At 36.4% G+C, this 19,184-nt stretch overlaps 1 protein-coding gene across 2 annotated transcripts in view; it reads left to right on the top strand.

Moving 5' to 3' along the window:
- CDK17 (cyclin dependent kinase 17) overlaps positions 1 to 19,184 on the top strand; it is a 99,662-nt gene that overhangs the window by 56,483 nt on the left and 23,995 nt on the right. For both annotated transcript variants that reach the window (XM_060112615.1, XM_060112614.1), the window contains 3 exons: positions 7,077 to 7,241; positions 11,417 to 11,550; positions 12,970 to 13,095. In XM_060112615.1, coding sequence (XP_059968598.1) covers positions 7,077 to 7,241; positions 11,417 to 11,550; positions 12,970 to 13,095 — 425 coding nt within the window. The remainder of the gene's footprint in view (positions 1 to 7,076; positions 7,242 to 11,416; positions 11,551 to 12,969; positions 13,096 to 19,184) is intronic.

A 19,184-nucleotide genomic window follows, 5' to 3' on the forward strand; every position in this document is an offset into this window, starting at 1 on the left:
TATAGTGGCAGTGCTGGCTTAAGAAGGAAGAATATAGTTTATAACTTTCTTAAATAAACTAAACCAATTTTTGATCTGTCTTTTGTTCAGTCACTTGTATGAGCAGAATCCTCTTATTCTTGCATTATATATAGGCAGATGTCTCTCATGCATATTCTAGGACAAATCAAATGAGAAAGTACACATAAATGGGGATAATACTATAAAAATCTTGGAAAAATTATAATGCATATGATACAGGTGTATCAAAATGTACATACACTGTCACTCATACATGTTCTACCTCCATCCAAAGAGAATTTGAGCTGTTATCTCTATTTTGATAATTATGAGTCATACTGTGAAGGCTTTAACTCAGTTATAAATGTATAATATAATTATAGTTCGCATTAGAGTACCTTTCTAGATAAGCTAGTGTGTTTACAGATTGATCGGTGGATTGAACCCCGGGAAAGAGGAATCTTGAATTTATATTTAGTGTGTTAAAATTAGGTTGGAAGTTTGCAAACTTGGTTGATTTAAGCATACTGGCCTTAACTCAGTACAACTTTTCCTAATTATAAAATGAAATTTTTGCACTAAAATTTATAAACTGAAGTATAAGAAACATTTTTTTCTAAAGTACTTTCAAGGAAAGAGAGTTCTGAGCACATCAGATTTTTTTTTTTTAGTAACTGAGAAGGCACTGAATATTTCATTTAAAAAAAAAACCTGTCAAACATTAATTCATCTCAGTTCCTCACAAATTAAAAATAGAATTACCATATAACCCAGTAGTTCCATTCCTAGGAATATATCCAAATAATTTAAACAAGTATTCAAACAGAATCTTGCACATGAATGTTTATATTTATAGCAGCACTATTTACAGTAGCCAAAAGGTGGAAACAACTCAAATGTCCATCAACAGATGAATGTATAAACAAAATGTGACATATTCCAGGAATGGAATATTATTCAACCATAAAATGGAATGAAGCACTGATACATGCTACAATATGGATGAATCTTGAAAACTGAAAGAAGCCAGACCCCAAAGGTCACATATTCTATGATTCCGTTTATATGAAATATCCAGAATAGGTAAATCCAGAGACAAAAAGCAGCTGAGTGGTTGCCAGGGACTCAGGAGAGGGGGGAATGCGGAGTGACTGCGTAGTAGGTACAGGGTCTCCTTTGGTAGTGATGAAAATACTTTGGAACTAAATAGAAGTGATGGTTGTACAACATTGTACATCTACCAAATAAAGTGATTAATTTTATGTTAGTGAATTTCATCTCAGTAAAAACAGTTCATCTGAAAAATACCTTTTTCTCATAGATTCTTGATTTGCTTGCTAAAAGTCTTATTATGATTTTAGACATACAGAAAGTTATATTTCATGATGTTGTCTTTAAGTAGTTAGCCTTACTCTGTAATGAGAAGTGTATTGAAATTATTGATTTGATGAGGACAGGTGACAATTTAATTATGATGAAGAGAATAGATCACACTTATAGAAAGGCAAAAGTAGCGTTTTATTATACGTAAACTATTTGAGGCTTCCAAATGCAGCAATAACAAGAACAACAACAACAAAAAACCCAAAAGGCAAAGATTGAAATGGTGCAGTTTTCCAGATATTCAGTTTCTTGTCCTTATTCCTCAGTCTGTGCACTGGGACAGTTTATCGTGTTGTTCAGAATTAACAAGACTAGTTTTATGGATATTGTGAGACCTTGTCTTATTTCCAGGTTTCTCCCTTTCTCCTGGTAATCTGATACATCGGGATCCCCAACCGCCCCCCCCCCCCGCCCCCGCCCCCGGGCCACGCAGCAGGAGGTGAGCGGCAGGCAAGTGAGCAAAGCTTCATCTGCCGCTCCCCATCACTCCCCATGGCTCGTGTTACCGCCTGAACCATCCGCCACCCCACCCCACCCCCATCTGTGGAAAAATTGTCTTCCACGGAAGTGGTCCCTGATGCCAGGAAGGTTGGGGACCGCTACACTACATGGTAGCAGTGACAGTTTTTGACAATAGTGGATGACATAGGGTGTTTTTAAGTAGCGCTAACTCCTCCAAATAGCACAAGGTCTGTGAGAGGATGAGGCTGAAAGCACAGACTTCATTGGATGTATGTAGGGTCTGGAATAGGATCGGGTTAATAAGAGAGCTTACAAGAGCAGGATTAGGAACCAGGGAGTGAGTTAAGACTACGAGGTGTTGGCTAAGAAATTCGTTCTCCTGATCATAGTAGTTCACATAATAAGACTATCCAAATAAATAAGATGTCAAATAAATTTCTTAGTGGAATCTAATGATTGCCATGTTATGATATTAAAAAAATCATTGAAATCCTTACTTGGAACTAATTACTTTATAGAATAGGGAAGATCTAGTGCAGGTTTTCATATAGATTTCCATTACTTTTTAAAATATATTGTGGTAAAATACATATAACCTGTAATTTACTATTTTAACCATTTTGAAGCATACAGTTTTAGTGTTATTACATACATTCACATTGTTGTGCAGCCACCACCACTAACCATATCTAGAACTTTTTCATCAGCCCAGACTGAAACACTGTACGCATTAAACAGTAATTCCAGACTTCCCTGGTGGCGCAGTGGTTGAGAATCCACCTGCCAGTGCAGGGGACACAGGCTCGAACTCTCGTCTGGGAAGATCCTACATGCTGCAGAGCAACTAAGCCCATGGGCTACAACTACTTGAGCCAGCGTGCCACAACTACTGAGCCTGCTCTCTAGAGCCCGTGAGCCCAGAGCCCGTACTCTGCAACAAGAGAAGCCACCTCCATGAGAAGCCCTTGCACTGCAACCAAGAGTAGCCCCCGCTCGCCACAACTAGAGAAAGCCTGCGCGCAGCAACGAAGACCCAATGCAGCCAAAAATAAATTAATTAATTTAAAAAAAAAAAAAGAAAGAAAACAGAAAGATCAGTAGTCTGTAATAACCTATATGGGAAAAGAATCTGAAAAACAATGGATACACGTATATGTGTAATTGAATCACTGTGCTGTACACCTAAAACTAACACAACATTGTAAATCAACTATATTCCAATATAAAATAAAAATTATAAAAAAACAAAACAGTAATTCCCCATTCTCCTCTCCCCTCAGGACCTGGTAACCACTATTCTCCTTTGTCTATTTGTCCTCTTGTGTCTGACTTATTTCATTTAGCATAATGCCTTAAAGGTTTCCACTTCTTTTTAAAATACAGAGTATTATTATCTTACTGAACTGTCCAGTTAATTGCTGTCATAATCTTGAAATGTGTGAATATTTGACCTCATCTAGTCCTATGACCTCAGCTACTATGTAATGCTGACTACACCGAAATTTGTCTCTCTAGTCAGGATTTTTTTCTGGATCTTTAGATTCATATCGAAATGCTTACTTGGCTTCTCCACATAGATGTCTAATAAGAACCTTAAATGTAATACATATGACCAAACCACAAATCTTGATTTCCTTCCCCCCCAAATCAGCTTCTACTCCAACTTCCCTCACTTAACCTAAAGTGAGGGAACCTTAAAGCTAGGAATCCAGGAATTATCCTTGATTATTTTCTCTTTTACCCTTTCTTCCCTCCTCTACCGTTGTAGTTTCCTATATATTTACTACATAAATAACTTAAAAAAACTCACTGTTAATGATAATCATTTGCATACTTGACACATGATTCCAATTGTCCTTTCACATATTGTATTTCATATATTTTTAACAGTGGCTCTATTGGAGATTTAAAATTTTTCTTTGGATAAATATTTTTAATGTAGGTTATCACTAAAAGCTGCGGTGGGGTGCGGAGAGTATGTATGAAAGTAATTTTGCAGCCATGTCTGCTGGCCTTCTGGTTCTGCCTTTGTGTAGTATATCCTAAATCTGCCTGCTTCTCTTCATCCTAGTCCAGGCCACCATTATTTGTTGCTTCGAGTACTATACAATAGTCTCCTCCTCCTGTTTCCCTTCTGTTGTTTTTCTATCATCTGTTCTCCAGCAGCAACCAGAGTGATTAAAATTTTTTTTAATTTTTGATAATAGATTCAGAGGAAGTTGCAGAGATAGTACAGAGAGGTTGCCCTTCTCTCAGTATCCCCCGCCCTTTTGGTTACACCTTCTGTGACTATAGAACATTGTCAAATGCAGGAAATTAACATTGGAATAAAGCGTGAATATAATTCTATGTCATTTTATCACATGTGTGGATTCATGTAACCACCAGTGCAGTCAGGATAAAGAGCTACTCAGTTGCCACAAAGAGACCCCTTGCATGCTACCCCTTTATAAGTCGTTCCTGCCTCCTTACCTCCCACTATCCCTGACCCCTCAGTGATATTTTTAAAACATTAATCAGATATATTACCTCCTACTTCAGAGCTACCATAACTGCTTCCAATCTCAGAGTGAAATTTAGACTTCTGTGGTGACATATAAATCTGCTTCTCTCTCTGATCTTAATAACACTGTTCCCCCCACAATTATTACTATAGCTACACTTCCTTTCTTTCTGTTTCTGTGATGCAGTGGTTCACAAAGTGTGACCCCTGGACGAGTAACATCAGCATCACCTGGGAATTTGTTAGAGATGCAAATTTTTGGATTCCATGCCTGACTTACTGAATCAGGAGGTCTGGGGGTGGGACCCAGAAATCTTGTGTTTTAACAAGTCTTTGAAGGTGATGCTGAAACATGCTAAAGTTTGAGGACCATTGCTCTAGTAAGTCAAACTCTTTGCCATGTGCTGACTTCTGCGGTAGCTTTTCCCTTTGGAATATCTTGTAACCCACCACTCACCCATCTTCCTATGACTGGCTCTTTCTTGCATTTATAATTCTTTTGAAAATACCTCTACAGAGAGAACTTTTTCAATATTCCAGTGTAAAATAACCACTCATTTATTTTCTACTACATCTCTCTTTTAATCTTTTGCATATTACCTGTCATTATCTGATATTTTTCTTATTTATTAGTATCTTTTTTCCCCTTCAATAGATATTATAGTTTCAAAGAGTAGTACCTTGTTTGTTTTATTTACCTCTTCATGCCCAGGGCCTGGAAGAGCGCTTGTCAAATGGTAAGCACACAATAAATATCCCCTGAATAATTGAATGTATTTATGATCTCTGTGTTTTGTTTTGTTTTGTTTTGTTCCAATATTCCCCAGTACTATAAAGCTATGTTTCCCAGGATAACTTCAGAGAGCAACTAAAACAAATGTCGCTAGGCAGAATATTTATATATTATGATTCCAGATATGAAATATTATAACCTAGAAAGAGATGTTTCTTATAGTTCTAGCCTGTATCCCCGAGTGTTTGTAACTAATTTATATATTTATGACAGATACCCTCTCCCCATTCATTGTTAAATCATTGTTTGTTTTGCTAGGCTTAGGTTAAGATCCCCAAATCTTTTATCAGCTAGCTACTGCCAAGGAATGTACAGGCATGGGACATGGACTGATGTTCTGCTTTACTAGTTATGCATTTCCCCTACCTCCAGTCTGGTGTTCCACCCAGAGTAGATGACCTAGGCCTTGTGTGATCCTTGAGGGCTCTTTTGCCCCATCCTCCTTCTCTCTCCTCCTTTTAGGCAGCCATTATTAGTCGAGGCACAAGCCCAGTGGCCTTCTTGGCTCATTTTTCATAGGCCCATGCCATGGTCTTTCTTTTTTTTTTTTTTCGGTATACGGGCTTCTCACTGTTGTGGCCTCTCCCGTTGTGGAGCACAGGCTCCGGACACGCAGGCTCAGCGGCCATGGCTCACGGGCCCAGCCGCTCCGTGGCATGTGGGATCTTCCCGGACCGGGACGCGAACCCGTGTCCCCTGCATCGGCAGGCGGACTCTCAACCACTGCGCCACCAGGGAAGCCCACCATGGTCTTTCTTGTTCTGTGGATCTGAACCACCCGGTCCTGCCAGTTGTTCTCTGTGTCTGATAAACCTTTACATGTAGAGGAATCTCCTCATCAGGAAATAATCCTTACTCCTGATTATCAGCTACAAAAGAAGAGCCAGCTGCTGCATGTTAGAGGAGAAGATACTCAGAGGAGCCCACTTCCTTTTAAAATTCCTGACTACTGCCAGTAAAAACGTAATTCTAATACAAAAGACTGATTGTGTGTCACAGAAGACTTCATGTCCTTAACAGTTATCAAAGCTCTTTGGAGGTGGAAAGGCGTCATGAGATTCCCTATAAACATTACAAAACAGGATTTCCCCCATTTAGAATTAAATAATTTTTAAGTATTTTTGTAATGTTTCTGCATGGTTATAGGCCTATGATTTTTTTAAAAAAACTCTTTATAGGGCCTCCCTGGTGGCGCGAGTGGTTGAGAGTCCGCCTGCCGATGCAGGGGATACGGGTTCGTGCCCCGGTCTGGGAGGATCCCATATGCCGCGGAGCGGCTGGGCCCGTGAGCCATGGCCGCTGAGCCTGCGCGTCCGGAGCCTGCGCGTCCGGAGCCTGTGCTCCGCAACGGGGGAGGCCACAACAGTGAGAGGCCCGCATACCGCAAAAAAAAAAAAAAAACTCTTTATAGTAAAAAAATTCCAAATTTGGGGAAATAAATTTCAGAACTTCTATATTGATCTGTACTTAAGTACTTCTGTTTTATTTACTAACTTGACATACTTTTTTGAATGTCTAGCAAGTAGGGATATAAGTTACTTCAGGCCAGGACCATGTCTTTTATATTCTACAGCATACCTAATCATAAAGCCTATATGAGGCAGTCAGTAAGCGTAGAATTATGGAAACAGTCTTGAGATGTATTAAACAGAATCAAAAATCTTTGGACTATATTAGTAATTTTGTGATTGCTAACCAGTTTTGACTATATTAAAATCGGTAACTAAGTTACTAGATCAATTCCAAATAATGAAGAATTTTCTGTATTTTTTAATAGAAATTATTTTAATTCTAGTACTTTATATACATAGCCAAAGAAATGAGGTTAAATGTAACGATCTCTATCATAATCTTTTGTTTTGTTTTCTCTCTTGCTTTCTCAATCCTTCTCATGTGATCCTGGATGGAATGATTTTCGGATACTCTGAACCACAGAGCCTATCGTGAAGAATGGCAGACCTCCAACCTCTCACAGTATGCATTCCTTCCTCCACCAGTACACAGGGTCCTTCAAGAAGCCTCCATTGCGGAGACCACATAGCGTTATTGGAGGAAGCCTTGGCTCCTTCATGGCAATGCCCAGAAATGGAAGCAGATTAGGTAATTTGTTATTTAAAAATTTTTCTGACTGTAGCTTATGTCCATAGCTAGGTCTTAGTTGTATGCAAGTCAGCCAGCCTTTAGTATCTGGTTTTTTCGGTAAGGTAAAAATCAAGTTGGGAATAAGAGGGAGAGTAGAAAGATGGAAGGGCCTAGAGAGGTGTTAGTGCTGACACCACAGAGGAGTAATGTTTGAGACTCTGTCCACCAGGAAGAAAACAGAGCCCTCAAGAGGTGGAGGCAGGATTCCAAGGTGAACAGCAGTTTGAGGTGGTGCTTAACTTAGGGTCATACTTAGTAACTCCAGATTATCACCATTTGATAGCTTAGTGCAATAATTAGTATATATCATCATTACCTGAGTTATTCTTACATCACTGTGTCATTTTAAATATCTAGGAAAAATATCTATCTGCAAGTTTCCGTTTATTTCTCTGGTCTTTTCTGATGGTTTCTTATTTATTTATCATGTTTTGTTTTTTAAATAATTCTAAGTATAATTATTTTATAGTCTTACGACATAATTATATTTACTGAAGTTCCTGAGGGTTTTATTCTGCTTCTTGTTTTATCTGCTTACTCTAGCCATAGTAGATTATTTTCTCATGTGTTTTGTTAATTTTAGGAGGATGAGCTTATTATCTACAGGGGGCTTTTGTCTGTGGCTTACACTGGTTCATGAGAGATGGTTAAAATTTTCAGAAATTTTGCAAGCTGATTGTTAAACATAGCCATTATTAAAATTTAAATTATATACACGTACAATTAAGTAAACTGAAAACAAAGGTAATGAATACTCAAAAGTCATTATTTCCTAATTATTTTACTACACTTTACTGTTGTCTATGCTTTGGGGGTTATTTATTTCTATTACATCTGGATAGTCACTGTGTCATGCTGTGCCCATTTCCCAACTGCATGTTCAGTGATGCCATGTGGGTAGCTTGAGGTTGGCCATGAACAGAGTACTTACCCCACAGAAGTTGGAAAACACTTCAAATCAGGGCTTAATTTATTGTTCTCTTGATTGTCTAGACTAGGGATTGGCAAATTTTTTCTGTAAAGGGCCAGGCAGTAAAAATTTTTGAGGTTTTGAGGGCCATATATGGTCTGTTGCATAATCTTCTTTTTAAAATAATTCTTTAAAGATGCCAAAACCATTTTTAACTCAGGGCCATACAAAAACAGGTCACATATACTGATCCTTGGTCTAAACTTAAGAAAGTGACGTTGAAAATGTTAGTAATGCAGATTAAATTTAAAAGTGTGTTGTCTGCCTGTAGCTGTTACATTGTGAATTACACAAAAATTGAGCCATTTGAGAAGTAAATATTCTTCAGTTACTCAAAAACTATTACCTGATTCAGAAAAGAAGTTGCTCATACCAGTGACAAATGAGTAAAGTATTGACGTAAGCCTCCATCATTTCACTTTTGTCTTGTTGATGGAAGTGAAAATACCAACTGGTATTCATGTCGGAACTATACTTGCTCAGTAATGACATGAGCTGTTTCTTGGTTGAGTCAGATGCTACTCAAGTATTTATTCATAGTCTGAGATTAATATGCTCCTTTGTAGTCCTCATGCAGAAGAGGAGATTTCTTTTTTAAGTCTGCCTTTTACTGAAGATGTAGCTCTTTGAGAGTCTCGTGCCTTTCTAAAGGAGCTCTCATTTGTAGGTGGGACACCCGAAGCTTCATCTTTTATCTCAGTGTGGCTGCTAAATCCAAGCACATTCTTACCAAGATAAGAAGCCCATCCCAAGAAACTGACAGAGTCAATTTTTGCATAACAACTTTGGACATTCAGTTCTCTCTTTGTCTTTGCTTCCTAGGTATTAAACATATATTCATGCAAACTTAGCTATACATTTTAAAGTATATTTTTATTCAACATTTCCTTGAGGAAGGAAGATTTTTAAATTTTGCTGGAAGTGGAAGGCATGGTTAAATAATCTTTAACATTTTAAAAGTGTGGCAGTAAAGAATGCTTGGCCTCAGATGTATTAAATACCATTGGATTAGGAATCAGTCACCCGATAAATACATTGACTTTCACTGCCATGTTAATATTTTGTTCAGATGGGATAAAATTTCTCCAGAAATCTCTGTGTCATTGAAGTATATTCTTTTTTTTTTTTTTTTTTTTTTTTTTTGCGGTACGCGGGCCTCTCACTGTTGTGGCCTCTCCCGTTGCGGAGCACAGGCTCTGGACGCGCAGGCCCAGCGGCCATGGCTCATGGGCCCAGCCGCTCCGCGGCATGTGGGACCTTCCTGGACGGGGGCACAAACCCGCGTCCCCTGCATTGGCAGGCGGACTCTCAACCACTATGCCACCAAGGAAGCCCGATTGAAGTATATTCTTAAATTACATATTGGTTTATTAAAAACCATTATTACTATTTGCAGTTGCTTATCAGTGTGAAAAAGAATTTTCTCAATAATGTGTTACCAAGACAAAATACAGAAATGTATGAATTCTAAGACTGATTTGATGAGACCCTGGAGTTCAATTTTTTTGTTAATTTAAACAGTTCTTATATTTGTAGAAGTAAATGTTAACTAAAAGCTCAAATTTATAATTATGAAGTACTATTTTTATTTATTTTACATGTTGATATTTCATATTACATTTCATTTGAAAGAAAAGGTCCAGTTGTTTAGTCCATTCTTTGATTCTTCTTAGTTAATATTTAATTCAGTAGAATATTTGTTGAGCCACCTACTAAGTATCATGAACTTTGTTCGGTTCTAGGAATAGAAAAGTGAATAAGCCAAATTCTTCCCCCAAGGATCTCATAACTTGGTATAAAACAACATGAACCAAAAAATGCTCTTCAGTGCAGTAGGTGTGCTAGGTGTGGGTACAGTAGTCATCTGTGTCTGAGAGTAGAAAAGACTTCACTGAGTGCTGATGACATATGTGCATAGTTTTGAAGAATGGGTTCACCAAATTGATAAAATGAAGAAAGGCATCTCTTACAGATAAGAAAAAAAAAAAAAGCTTGTTAAAGCACTGCAGTGTGAAACAACATGATACTTTTGGGGGAGTGAATAATTCTGTGGAGAGGACTGGTGGCAAGAGATGTGTTTGAGATCTAGCATTTGTTTCTGGTGGGCTGCTCTAGATGAATTAGAGGATGATTGACCAATGCAAATTTATGAGCAGATACAGAAGTATACAAGTTTGTTTTTAATATTCCCAAATGGAATTAATCTCCCTCCCCTCTACTCCCATTTATCTTTTTTTCTTTTTCTTTTTCTTTTTTTTGCGTTATGTGGCCTGTCACTGTTGTGGCCTCTCCTGTTGCGGAGCACAGGCTCCGGACGCGTAGGCTCAGTGGCCATGGCTCAAGGGCCCAGCCGCTCCGCGGCATGTGGGATCTTCCCGCACCGGGGCACGAACCTGTGTCCCCTGCATCAGCAGGCGGACTCTCAACCACTACACCACCAGGGAAGCCCCCCATTTATCTTTTATCCCTATTTAAAAAATATCGTAATCCACCTTGTATTGTAAGTGGAATATATTTTGGCCCCCAGTAGATTTTGTGGTACTTGTTTTGTAGTTATGATACAAAGTAGATACTCAGTGAATACTTTTTGAATTGTTGTTTTTTAACACAGGGAGGTGGGAAGCTGCATTAGCAGCAGTAAAACAGTTTTTAAAAAGAATATTCAAAGAACCAGTTTATTTGGCTATAGACCCAATAGCCCATTATTTCATGGAAAGAATACTAAACTAAATAAAAGACCAGGTTTCTATTTTAGGTCTGCCTTTTAAGCTCTGTGACCTTTGAAAGTCATTTAGCCTTTCAAGGTGTCAGTTTCCAGATCTGGAAAATAAGAGAATTGACTAAAATAATCCTCAAGTGTTATTTTCGGTCTCTAATTTTAATATTCTACTCTTGGTAATAACTTGAATGTTAGTTTTTTAAAATAACTTTTCATAATCTGAGAGCATAGAAGGATTTATACTACTGCTTTAGGACATTTGTTCTAAGTGTGCAGTTTTTATTAACTGCACACCTATGGTACCCAGAATGTAAAAGACTTCTTATGCTGTGATTTTTATGTGTTCGCTGTCTACATCTTACCTGTGGTGATAATAAATTAAGTGATATAGTAGAATTTAATACATCTCTTCTAAGATAAATAATGTTTCATTTTCTGATACAGATATTGTTCATGAAAATCTAAAAATGGGATCAGATGGTGAGAGTGACCAAGCTTCTGGGACATCATCTGATGAAGTCCAGTCACCTACGGGTGTTTGTCTTAGAAATCGTATACATAGACGGATCTCAATGGAGGTACCATTTAAAAAATACAAATATGCCTGTGTTTGTGTGTATAAATATGCATATATATATATGTATGTCAAGCAGAATAAATGCCTATTTGAAAATGTTGATTAGGGCAGTGACACCTGTAAGAAAGCTGTTTCTTTGCATTAGCAAAAACTAGTCTGTGAATATTATTTTTTTCTAATTATCTACTATTAAGACAAGTATACATTAATTATACTTAAACATTCTGCAAAATACTATGTAGGGTCTCTGTAAGGGATATGTGGATTTTCAAACGTTTCAGAAATCCAGGATGATACATTAGGAAAGTCTTCTTTGTAGAAAATTTTTTTTTTTTTTTTGGTATGTGGGCCTCTCACTGCTGTGGCCTCTTACATTGCGGAGCACAGGCTCCCGACGCACAGGCTCAGCAGCCATGGCTCACGGGCCCAGCCGCTCCGCGGTATGTGGGATCCTCCCGGACTAGGGCACGAGCCCGCGTCCCCTGCATTGGCAGGCAGACTCTCAACCACTGCGCCACCAGGGAATCCCCTATGGTTTTTTTATTGTATAATTTAGTATCTGGAAAGACTTCTTTCTTAACACCCACGCACCCCCACGTATATACTTATTTGAGAATGTTTCTGGATATTTTCTATTTATTCTTCTAGATAAATTGTAAACATTTTGTTTTGTTCCAAGAATAATGACTGTGATTTGTTTAGGGCTACGTAAAATATAAAACCAATATGGGAGGATTATCATCATTTTATTTCTCTTATCATCTGAGAACAATATATAAATCTATACTTAAGCCATATATCTCTCAATAATATGTATACAGTTCCTATACATCTCAATTTTGTTTCATGGTTTGGTTACTATTTTGAACAGTAGGGATTTATTTTTAAAGGATTTATGTTTCTTGGTGTGATAATATAGGCAAAATCTCTTTTTATGTTTCTCCCAGTTCACATAATACAGTGAAATAGAAATGCCTTTTACTTATTTCTTTCCATTGGCATAGCAATAATAAAATATTTCAACTGTCTCATTGTGTTGCATGCAAAATCATACAATATCCACTTGGTTATTTAAACCAATTGCATTTTGTGGTAGACTTTGCCTATTCTTACTATGGTATAATAATGTCAAAATTATTTCCATGTTGAATTTATCAGTGAAGGGACTCAGAAATAACTGGGTTGTGGAATACCATTTCTGTTAAACTATATTGTATACTTTTGCTGATAGTAAATAAATACATTGGCATTCAGTATATTATGTATAATCAATGTAGGTAACTTTACAATTGCAATAAAACTTTATAGTTATTGATCACTAAGAAATAATATATTAGAGCCCATGAATCCAAAAGTAAAATGCCCTGTCTTTTCTGTTTGTGGTTACCTACAAATATCTTTTTTTCCTACTTTTTTAAAGGATTTAAATAAACGGTTATCACTGCCTGCAGATATCAGAATACCTGATGGATATCTTGAAAAGTTGCAGATAAACAGTCCACCATTTGATCAACCAATGAGCCGAAGGTCTCGGAGAGCTTCCTTAGTAAGTTTTTAAGTCTATTATACCTGCACCATCAGATCTAGTTGTTTAATTTTCTGGGTATAAACATTTTATATTAATTTTTATATTTAATTGTTGAATAACTAAAGTTTATTATGTTGCTTTCTGGATTTTGTCATTTTCCCTTCTTAAGGGTTTAAAGATATTATATTGGAATAGAATTTAAGGTATATTTTATTTTTTGGTAAATTTTACTGATGCATGCTAGATGTACAGAATATGTACTAGATATATAAGTATTTATTACTATATACTAGATATACAGAAAAGTACATAAACCATAATTGTATAGCTCCATGAATTTTTGTAAAGTTAACATACCTGTGTAACAAGTACCCAGATAAATGAAATTCCAAAAATCCCAGAAAACCTGTCCTGCCACTTCTTTGTTCACTTTCTACCCTCACTTCCTTAACTTTAGCCATTATCCCTGCCTTCTAATGCCAAAGATTAGTTTTACCTATATGTTTCTATATGAGACTTCTTTATTCTCATTTACATATACATTCTTATTTATTTTAAAAATGCATTTAATATTCTTTTTCTGATTATTCTTAAACTTTTGAACTTTATATAATTATGAATATACAAATTATTAAAATACATTTTATTCAAATATATAAAAATGTGTATTTATACAAGTTTATATATATAGTATACAATAAATAGCCTACCTATTATGTATCTATTATGTATGTACACAATGTGTATCCTTTTGTGATTGACTTCTTTTGTTCAGTGTTGTGCTTGTTTTTCATTTAGGTTATTGCATGTGGTTATGTAATTAATTTGTTCTTTTTGTTGCATGGTATTCCATTGTGTGAGTATGCTATATTTTATCCAGTCTTCTATTGATGGACGTTTATATTTGAGTTTTTAGTTTTGGCTATGATCAAATATTGCTTCATCACTATTCCTGTTCATGTGTTTTGGTTAACATGTAAGCATTTCTGTTGGTTGCATATCTAGGAGTGGAATTGTTGGATCAGATTGTATGCATATATTCAGCTCTTCTAGGTATTGTCAAAATAGTTTCTGAAGTGATTATACCATTTTACACTCCCATCACCACTATTAAGAGAGTTCTAGTTGCTCTCCATGCAGTATTTTTTTTATAAATTTATTTATTTATTCATTTTTGGCTACGTTGGGTCTTTGTTGCTGTGCACAGGCTTTCTCTAGTTGCAGCGAATGGGGGCTACTGTTCGTTGCAGTGCACGGGCTTCTCATTGCGGTGGCTTCTCTTGTTGCGGAGCATGGGCTCTAGGCACGCGGGCCTCAGTAGTTGTGGCTTGAGGGCTCTAGAGCACAGGCTCGGTGCACCGGCTTAGGCATGTGAGATCTTCCCGGACCAGGAATTGAACCCGTGTTCCCTGCATTGGCAGGCGGATTCTTAACCACTGCGCCACCAGGGAAGCCCCTCTCCATTCAATTTTCTGATACTGTTTCTTTTAAAAAAAAATTTTTTTTTTAACTTTTCTGGTGAGTGTATAGTGCTATCTCATTGTGGTTTTATTTTTCATTTTCCTGATGCCTTAAGCTGAACACCTTTCTAATATTTATTGGCCATTTAGATATCCTCTTCTTTGAATTAAGTGTTCAAGTCTGTTATCTGTTTACTCTTGGACTTTCTGCCTTTTTCTTATTGGTTTGTTAGGAATTCTTTATACATTTTGTATAAAGGACCTTTGTCAGTTACATGTCTCGCAAATACCTTCTCCCAATCTGTAGCAATTGACCCAGCACTGCTTATTGAAAGGATAGCTTTCCCCATTGCAGTGTCACCTTTGACATAAATTGAGATGATTGTGTATGTGAGGATCTGTTTTGGATGACTTTAGTTCTATGGTAGAAGTATATATAAAGTGCTATGAGACAATTAAAGAGACAGCAAGTAAAATGTCTTTGCACATCACAGCCTTACAGAGGTGATAGTGCTTAAGCTGGCTCTAGAAGGATGGGTAGTTATTTGACATTCACCATTATACAACAAGGTTGAAGTGTAATACCAACTTGACTTTGGTATAGGTTTATGATCATCATAGTTTTGCATCACTGCTTAAGACATTTTTATTCAAATAACTTTGTCATTTAATTACCAGCTTGCAAGTTTTCTTTGGTTATCAATTTTTATTAAAGATCAGTACTTAAGTTTTGGAGTTAGTAAATATTTCAGATTGGGACTAAAGGTATGGTTTAATCACCAAAGCTATCATCTAAGACCTGTCTTTTTCAGTGTACATGAAATTAAGGAAAACAGTGCCCTCTAATGAATGTTACGTGACTGGAGTTTTTATTGTGTTGAGTGTTCCTATCTACCTCCCTTGCTTTTTGATCTGAAATGGCTTATAGATTTCAGATTAATCATGCCAGCTCTGTTTTGGTTTCTACTGATTCATCCTTTTCATTATCTATCTACCTTACTAAAGCCATGGTTTCTTTGAAGTATATTAGAAAATTATTCTTGAGTACCCTAGGTTTATATGTGAAGGGGAAGGATTAGGGAATGCATGGAAAGGAGATGGGAAAAGAAAAATATTCTTCACATTTGTAAGAGCTCATGTTTCCATGGATGATATACTCTTTATCTAAAAGATAAAAACATTTTTCAGGACAAAATATAAAATTTTGTCTTTCTAAAAGGATAAAACTTTGTTTTTTGTTTTTAATAGCAGTGTATTATAAGTAGGGTAGTAAAAATAACATAAATCCTTTGTTTGAGTAGGAAATAAGAAACCAGTCAGAGAGTTCATTTCTGGTAGAGAAAGATATACAATAGGGCTGATTGGTTCTTCTATGAATTTATGATCATCAGCCTCAGTTGGATTCTCAGTATCGCTTGGCTGCCCTATTGTATTTTATTTCTCTGGTTAATTCTTCCCCTCTCTAAGCAGATGACCTCTCCCACTACATGACAAAGAAGAGAGAAGCCACTAACCAGAAACCGTCTCATTTTCTGAATTACACTAATTCTCCTTTCTTTTCTTTAATATTGAGGAATTGTCCTTCCTATCCCATCTCCTCAAGATGATTAGAATATTTGTTATTCCTATACACTCATGTATAGTCAGTCTCCCTCTCTTGCTGAATCCTTTCTATTGACTTTTTATTTAAATAAGTTTTTTTATTTTAGAGTAGTTATACATTTACAGAAAAATTTAAAAGATCATATAGAGAGTTCCCATATACCACATACTCAGTTACCCCTGTTATTAACATTTTACATTACTTTAGTACATTTTTCACAACTAAGGAAACCAATATTGGTACATTACTATTAACTAAACTCCATACTTTGTTCAAATTTCCCTAGTTTTCCACTAATATCTTTTTTCCCCAGGATCCCATCCAGAACACCACATTACATTTAGTCATTCTATCTCATATTAAAGATATTGGTTATTAGATTGGTGAAGTGTTATTTAATATTCATTTATAGTTGATAAGAAATGGAATATTCTAACTCTTAACATACTGAGTTAAACATTAGACTAATGGGAAAGCCCATAGGGAGATAGTGATTTGTTAGAGCATTATTGCACTTACAATGATGGCATGCCCCGTGGAAGTTTTGTAAGAGTGTTAAGTGCAGCTTTAGTAGACTAAGTCTATCCATGAAAGTTTGTCTCATTTTATTGAAGTTTAAGTTATACACATTTTAAGAATCTGCCTCTTCCTAAACAATGAGTTTTGGATTCCTCATTCATGACTTTACCAAGGTATATCATATGTAGTCCTTGTTTCTAAGGACAGGTGAGTAAATAGGGTATCAAGTCCTGATGTCTCTCAGAAATAAGAAGTATATTATGTGGTGTGGAAGTGAGGTTCAAAGGTCCACCCACAACTTAATTTACCTTTGGTGTATTATGGACAGGGTTAAGGTAGTATCATGATGATGATGACAGCACATTTTTGTAAGACAAATGATCAAGTAGAATAGAGATTCTCAGTCTCTTTTCTGCCCCCCACATATCTAAGAACACATTTCTCTGTCAGTAACAGTAACTCGGTGAATCTCACAAGGAGGGAAATGGATGTTTGAAAAATCTCCCTTTGCCCCCAGTGTTTCTTATATACACATTCACTTTTAGAATGGTATCTGTAGAACTTTTGCACGTATTTCAGTTGTTTTGAAGCTCAATTAGAACTGCATTGCCAGCATGTTAATACATCTTTATAACTTTGATAGAGTGATTATATTGCCAGAGCCAAAGTAATCAAGGAATACCCCATAATACTCGATGCTACTTACAAGTTACCCTGAATTATAGGAATCTGGCTATTATAAATTATATTTTTGTTTAATTTTCATGTGCTTATGGTACAAGAGCTGATTGAACAGGAATTTGCTTGGTTTTCCAAAAAGCCAAGTATTCTCTTAGAGCAATGAAGTATGAGAAAAAAATTATCTTTGTTTGGAAAGCAGAATTAAGGAAATGTTTATGTTGTATTAAAATACAGAGCTTACTGTTCCGTTCCTTTAGCTGTTATTTCTGTTTTTATGAGACTTTAAAAATACTCTAAAGTAATCTAGGATGGAACTCAGTCTAGATTGTGAACTTATGAAAGCAGGAATCATATCTGTCTTCTTCACTATATCCCCAGTACCTAGCATTGTGCTTGGTAAATATTGAATAAATGAGCTTTGTCCTCTGTCCTCTGAATAATTTCAGTAGGAGAGCGTGTCAACAAGCTAGTCATTATATCTATTGTTAATCTTGTCATGTTCAGCAGATAACAATGTAAGCAAAATTTTCTAGAAATTCCATATAAAGGTTCAGTAAGTAATATTTGGATGTAATTATTAAATCCTAAAGGTTGGGAATCATTAAAATGTTGTGAGGTGGGTACACTTACTCTGAATTGGGTTGTGGCAGATAATTCCAGTATTTACCTTCTTTTTAAAAAGCAGACTTTCAGCATATTTTAATGATCTCACTAAGTTTCATTCTTTGAAGAGTGACTCTTTGTAATGTTAATTTTTGATGCATCTCTTACAGTTTATTCCTTATATACTTTATATGATACAGTAAATCTCTACGACATTTTTATCTTTATAACCTTGAATTTATAGTTCATTTATACACTCTTTAAAGCAAATCTCAGCATTTTTGTCATAGTCACCATTGGACCAAAGTGTACTTGATCTTTTAAAGGCATGCTAGTATTTATTCACTTAAGGTAAAAGAATGAATAAGAAAATTTCCCAACTCCTGATAAGAAAAAGTTCCCAGGAATTCCCTGGTGGTCCAGTGGTTAGGACTCTGTGCTTTCACTGCTGAGGACACAGGTTCAATTCCTGGTCAGGGAACTAAGATCCCACAAGCCACGCAACGTAGCCAAAAAAAAAAAAAAAAAAAAGTTCCTAGCTCGTAGTTATATTTTTCTATGTGCTTCTTATTGTTACAGATGACAACATTTTTATTATATTTTTGGGGGGGACGTTTATTATTTTGTTCATACTAGTTTCCATTTATTCTTTAAATATAGTTCTTTTTTCCTTCATAAAGAAATGTGATATGAGACTTAAAATTCATGGCAGAATAGTTCCATGTTTGTGAATTTAATCACCTGAATTCTAGAGATAGGTATAAGAAAATAAACACATTCTATCATAGTTTGTGTGACCTTGGTAATTAGCCTTTTTTTAAGTGTTAAGGTAATATGTAAATAGACTATAAAAACATGCAGGGCTTCCCTGGTGGCGCAGTGGTTGAGAGTCTGCCTGCCGATGCAGGGGACACGGGTTCGTGCCCCGGTCCGGGAAGATCCCACGTGCCACGGAGCAGCTGGGCCTGTGAGCCATGGCTACTGAGCCTGCACATCCGGAGCCTGTGCTCCACAATGGGAGAGGCCACAACAGTGAGAGGCCCGTGTACCGCCAAAAAAAAAAAAAAAAAAAAAAAAGCAAAGTCAAAAGGTTATTCAGAATCAGGTTCTCATGCACCAGATGGTGGGCTGTTTGCCACATTTTCCATATTAAAATAAAAAACTCCATTTGTATTTAGCAGGTGTTATCTAGTGTAGTTTTACCTTATTATTCTGTATAATTATTGATAATAGAAAGCAAG

This window comes from Mesoplodon densirostris, chromosome 11, assembly GCF_025265405.1.
Source record: "Mesoplodon densirostris isolate mMesDen1 chromosome 11, mMesDen1 primary haplotype, whole genome shotgun sequence".
Classification (NCBI taxonomy): Eukaryota; Metazoa; Chordata; class Mammalia; order Artiodactyla; family Ziphiidae; genus Mesoplodon; species Mesoplodon densirostris.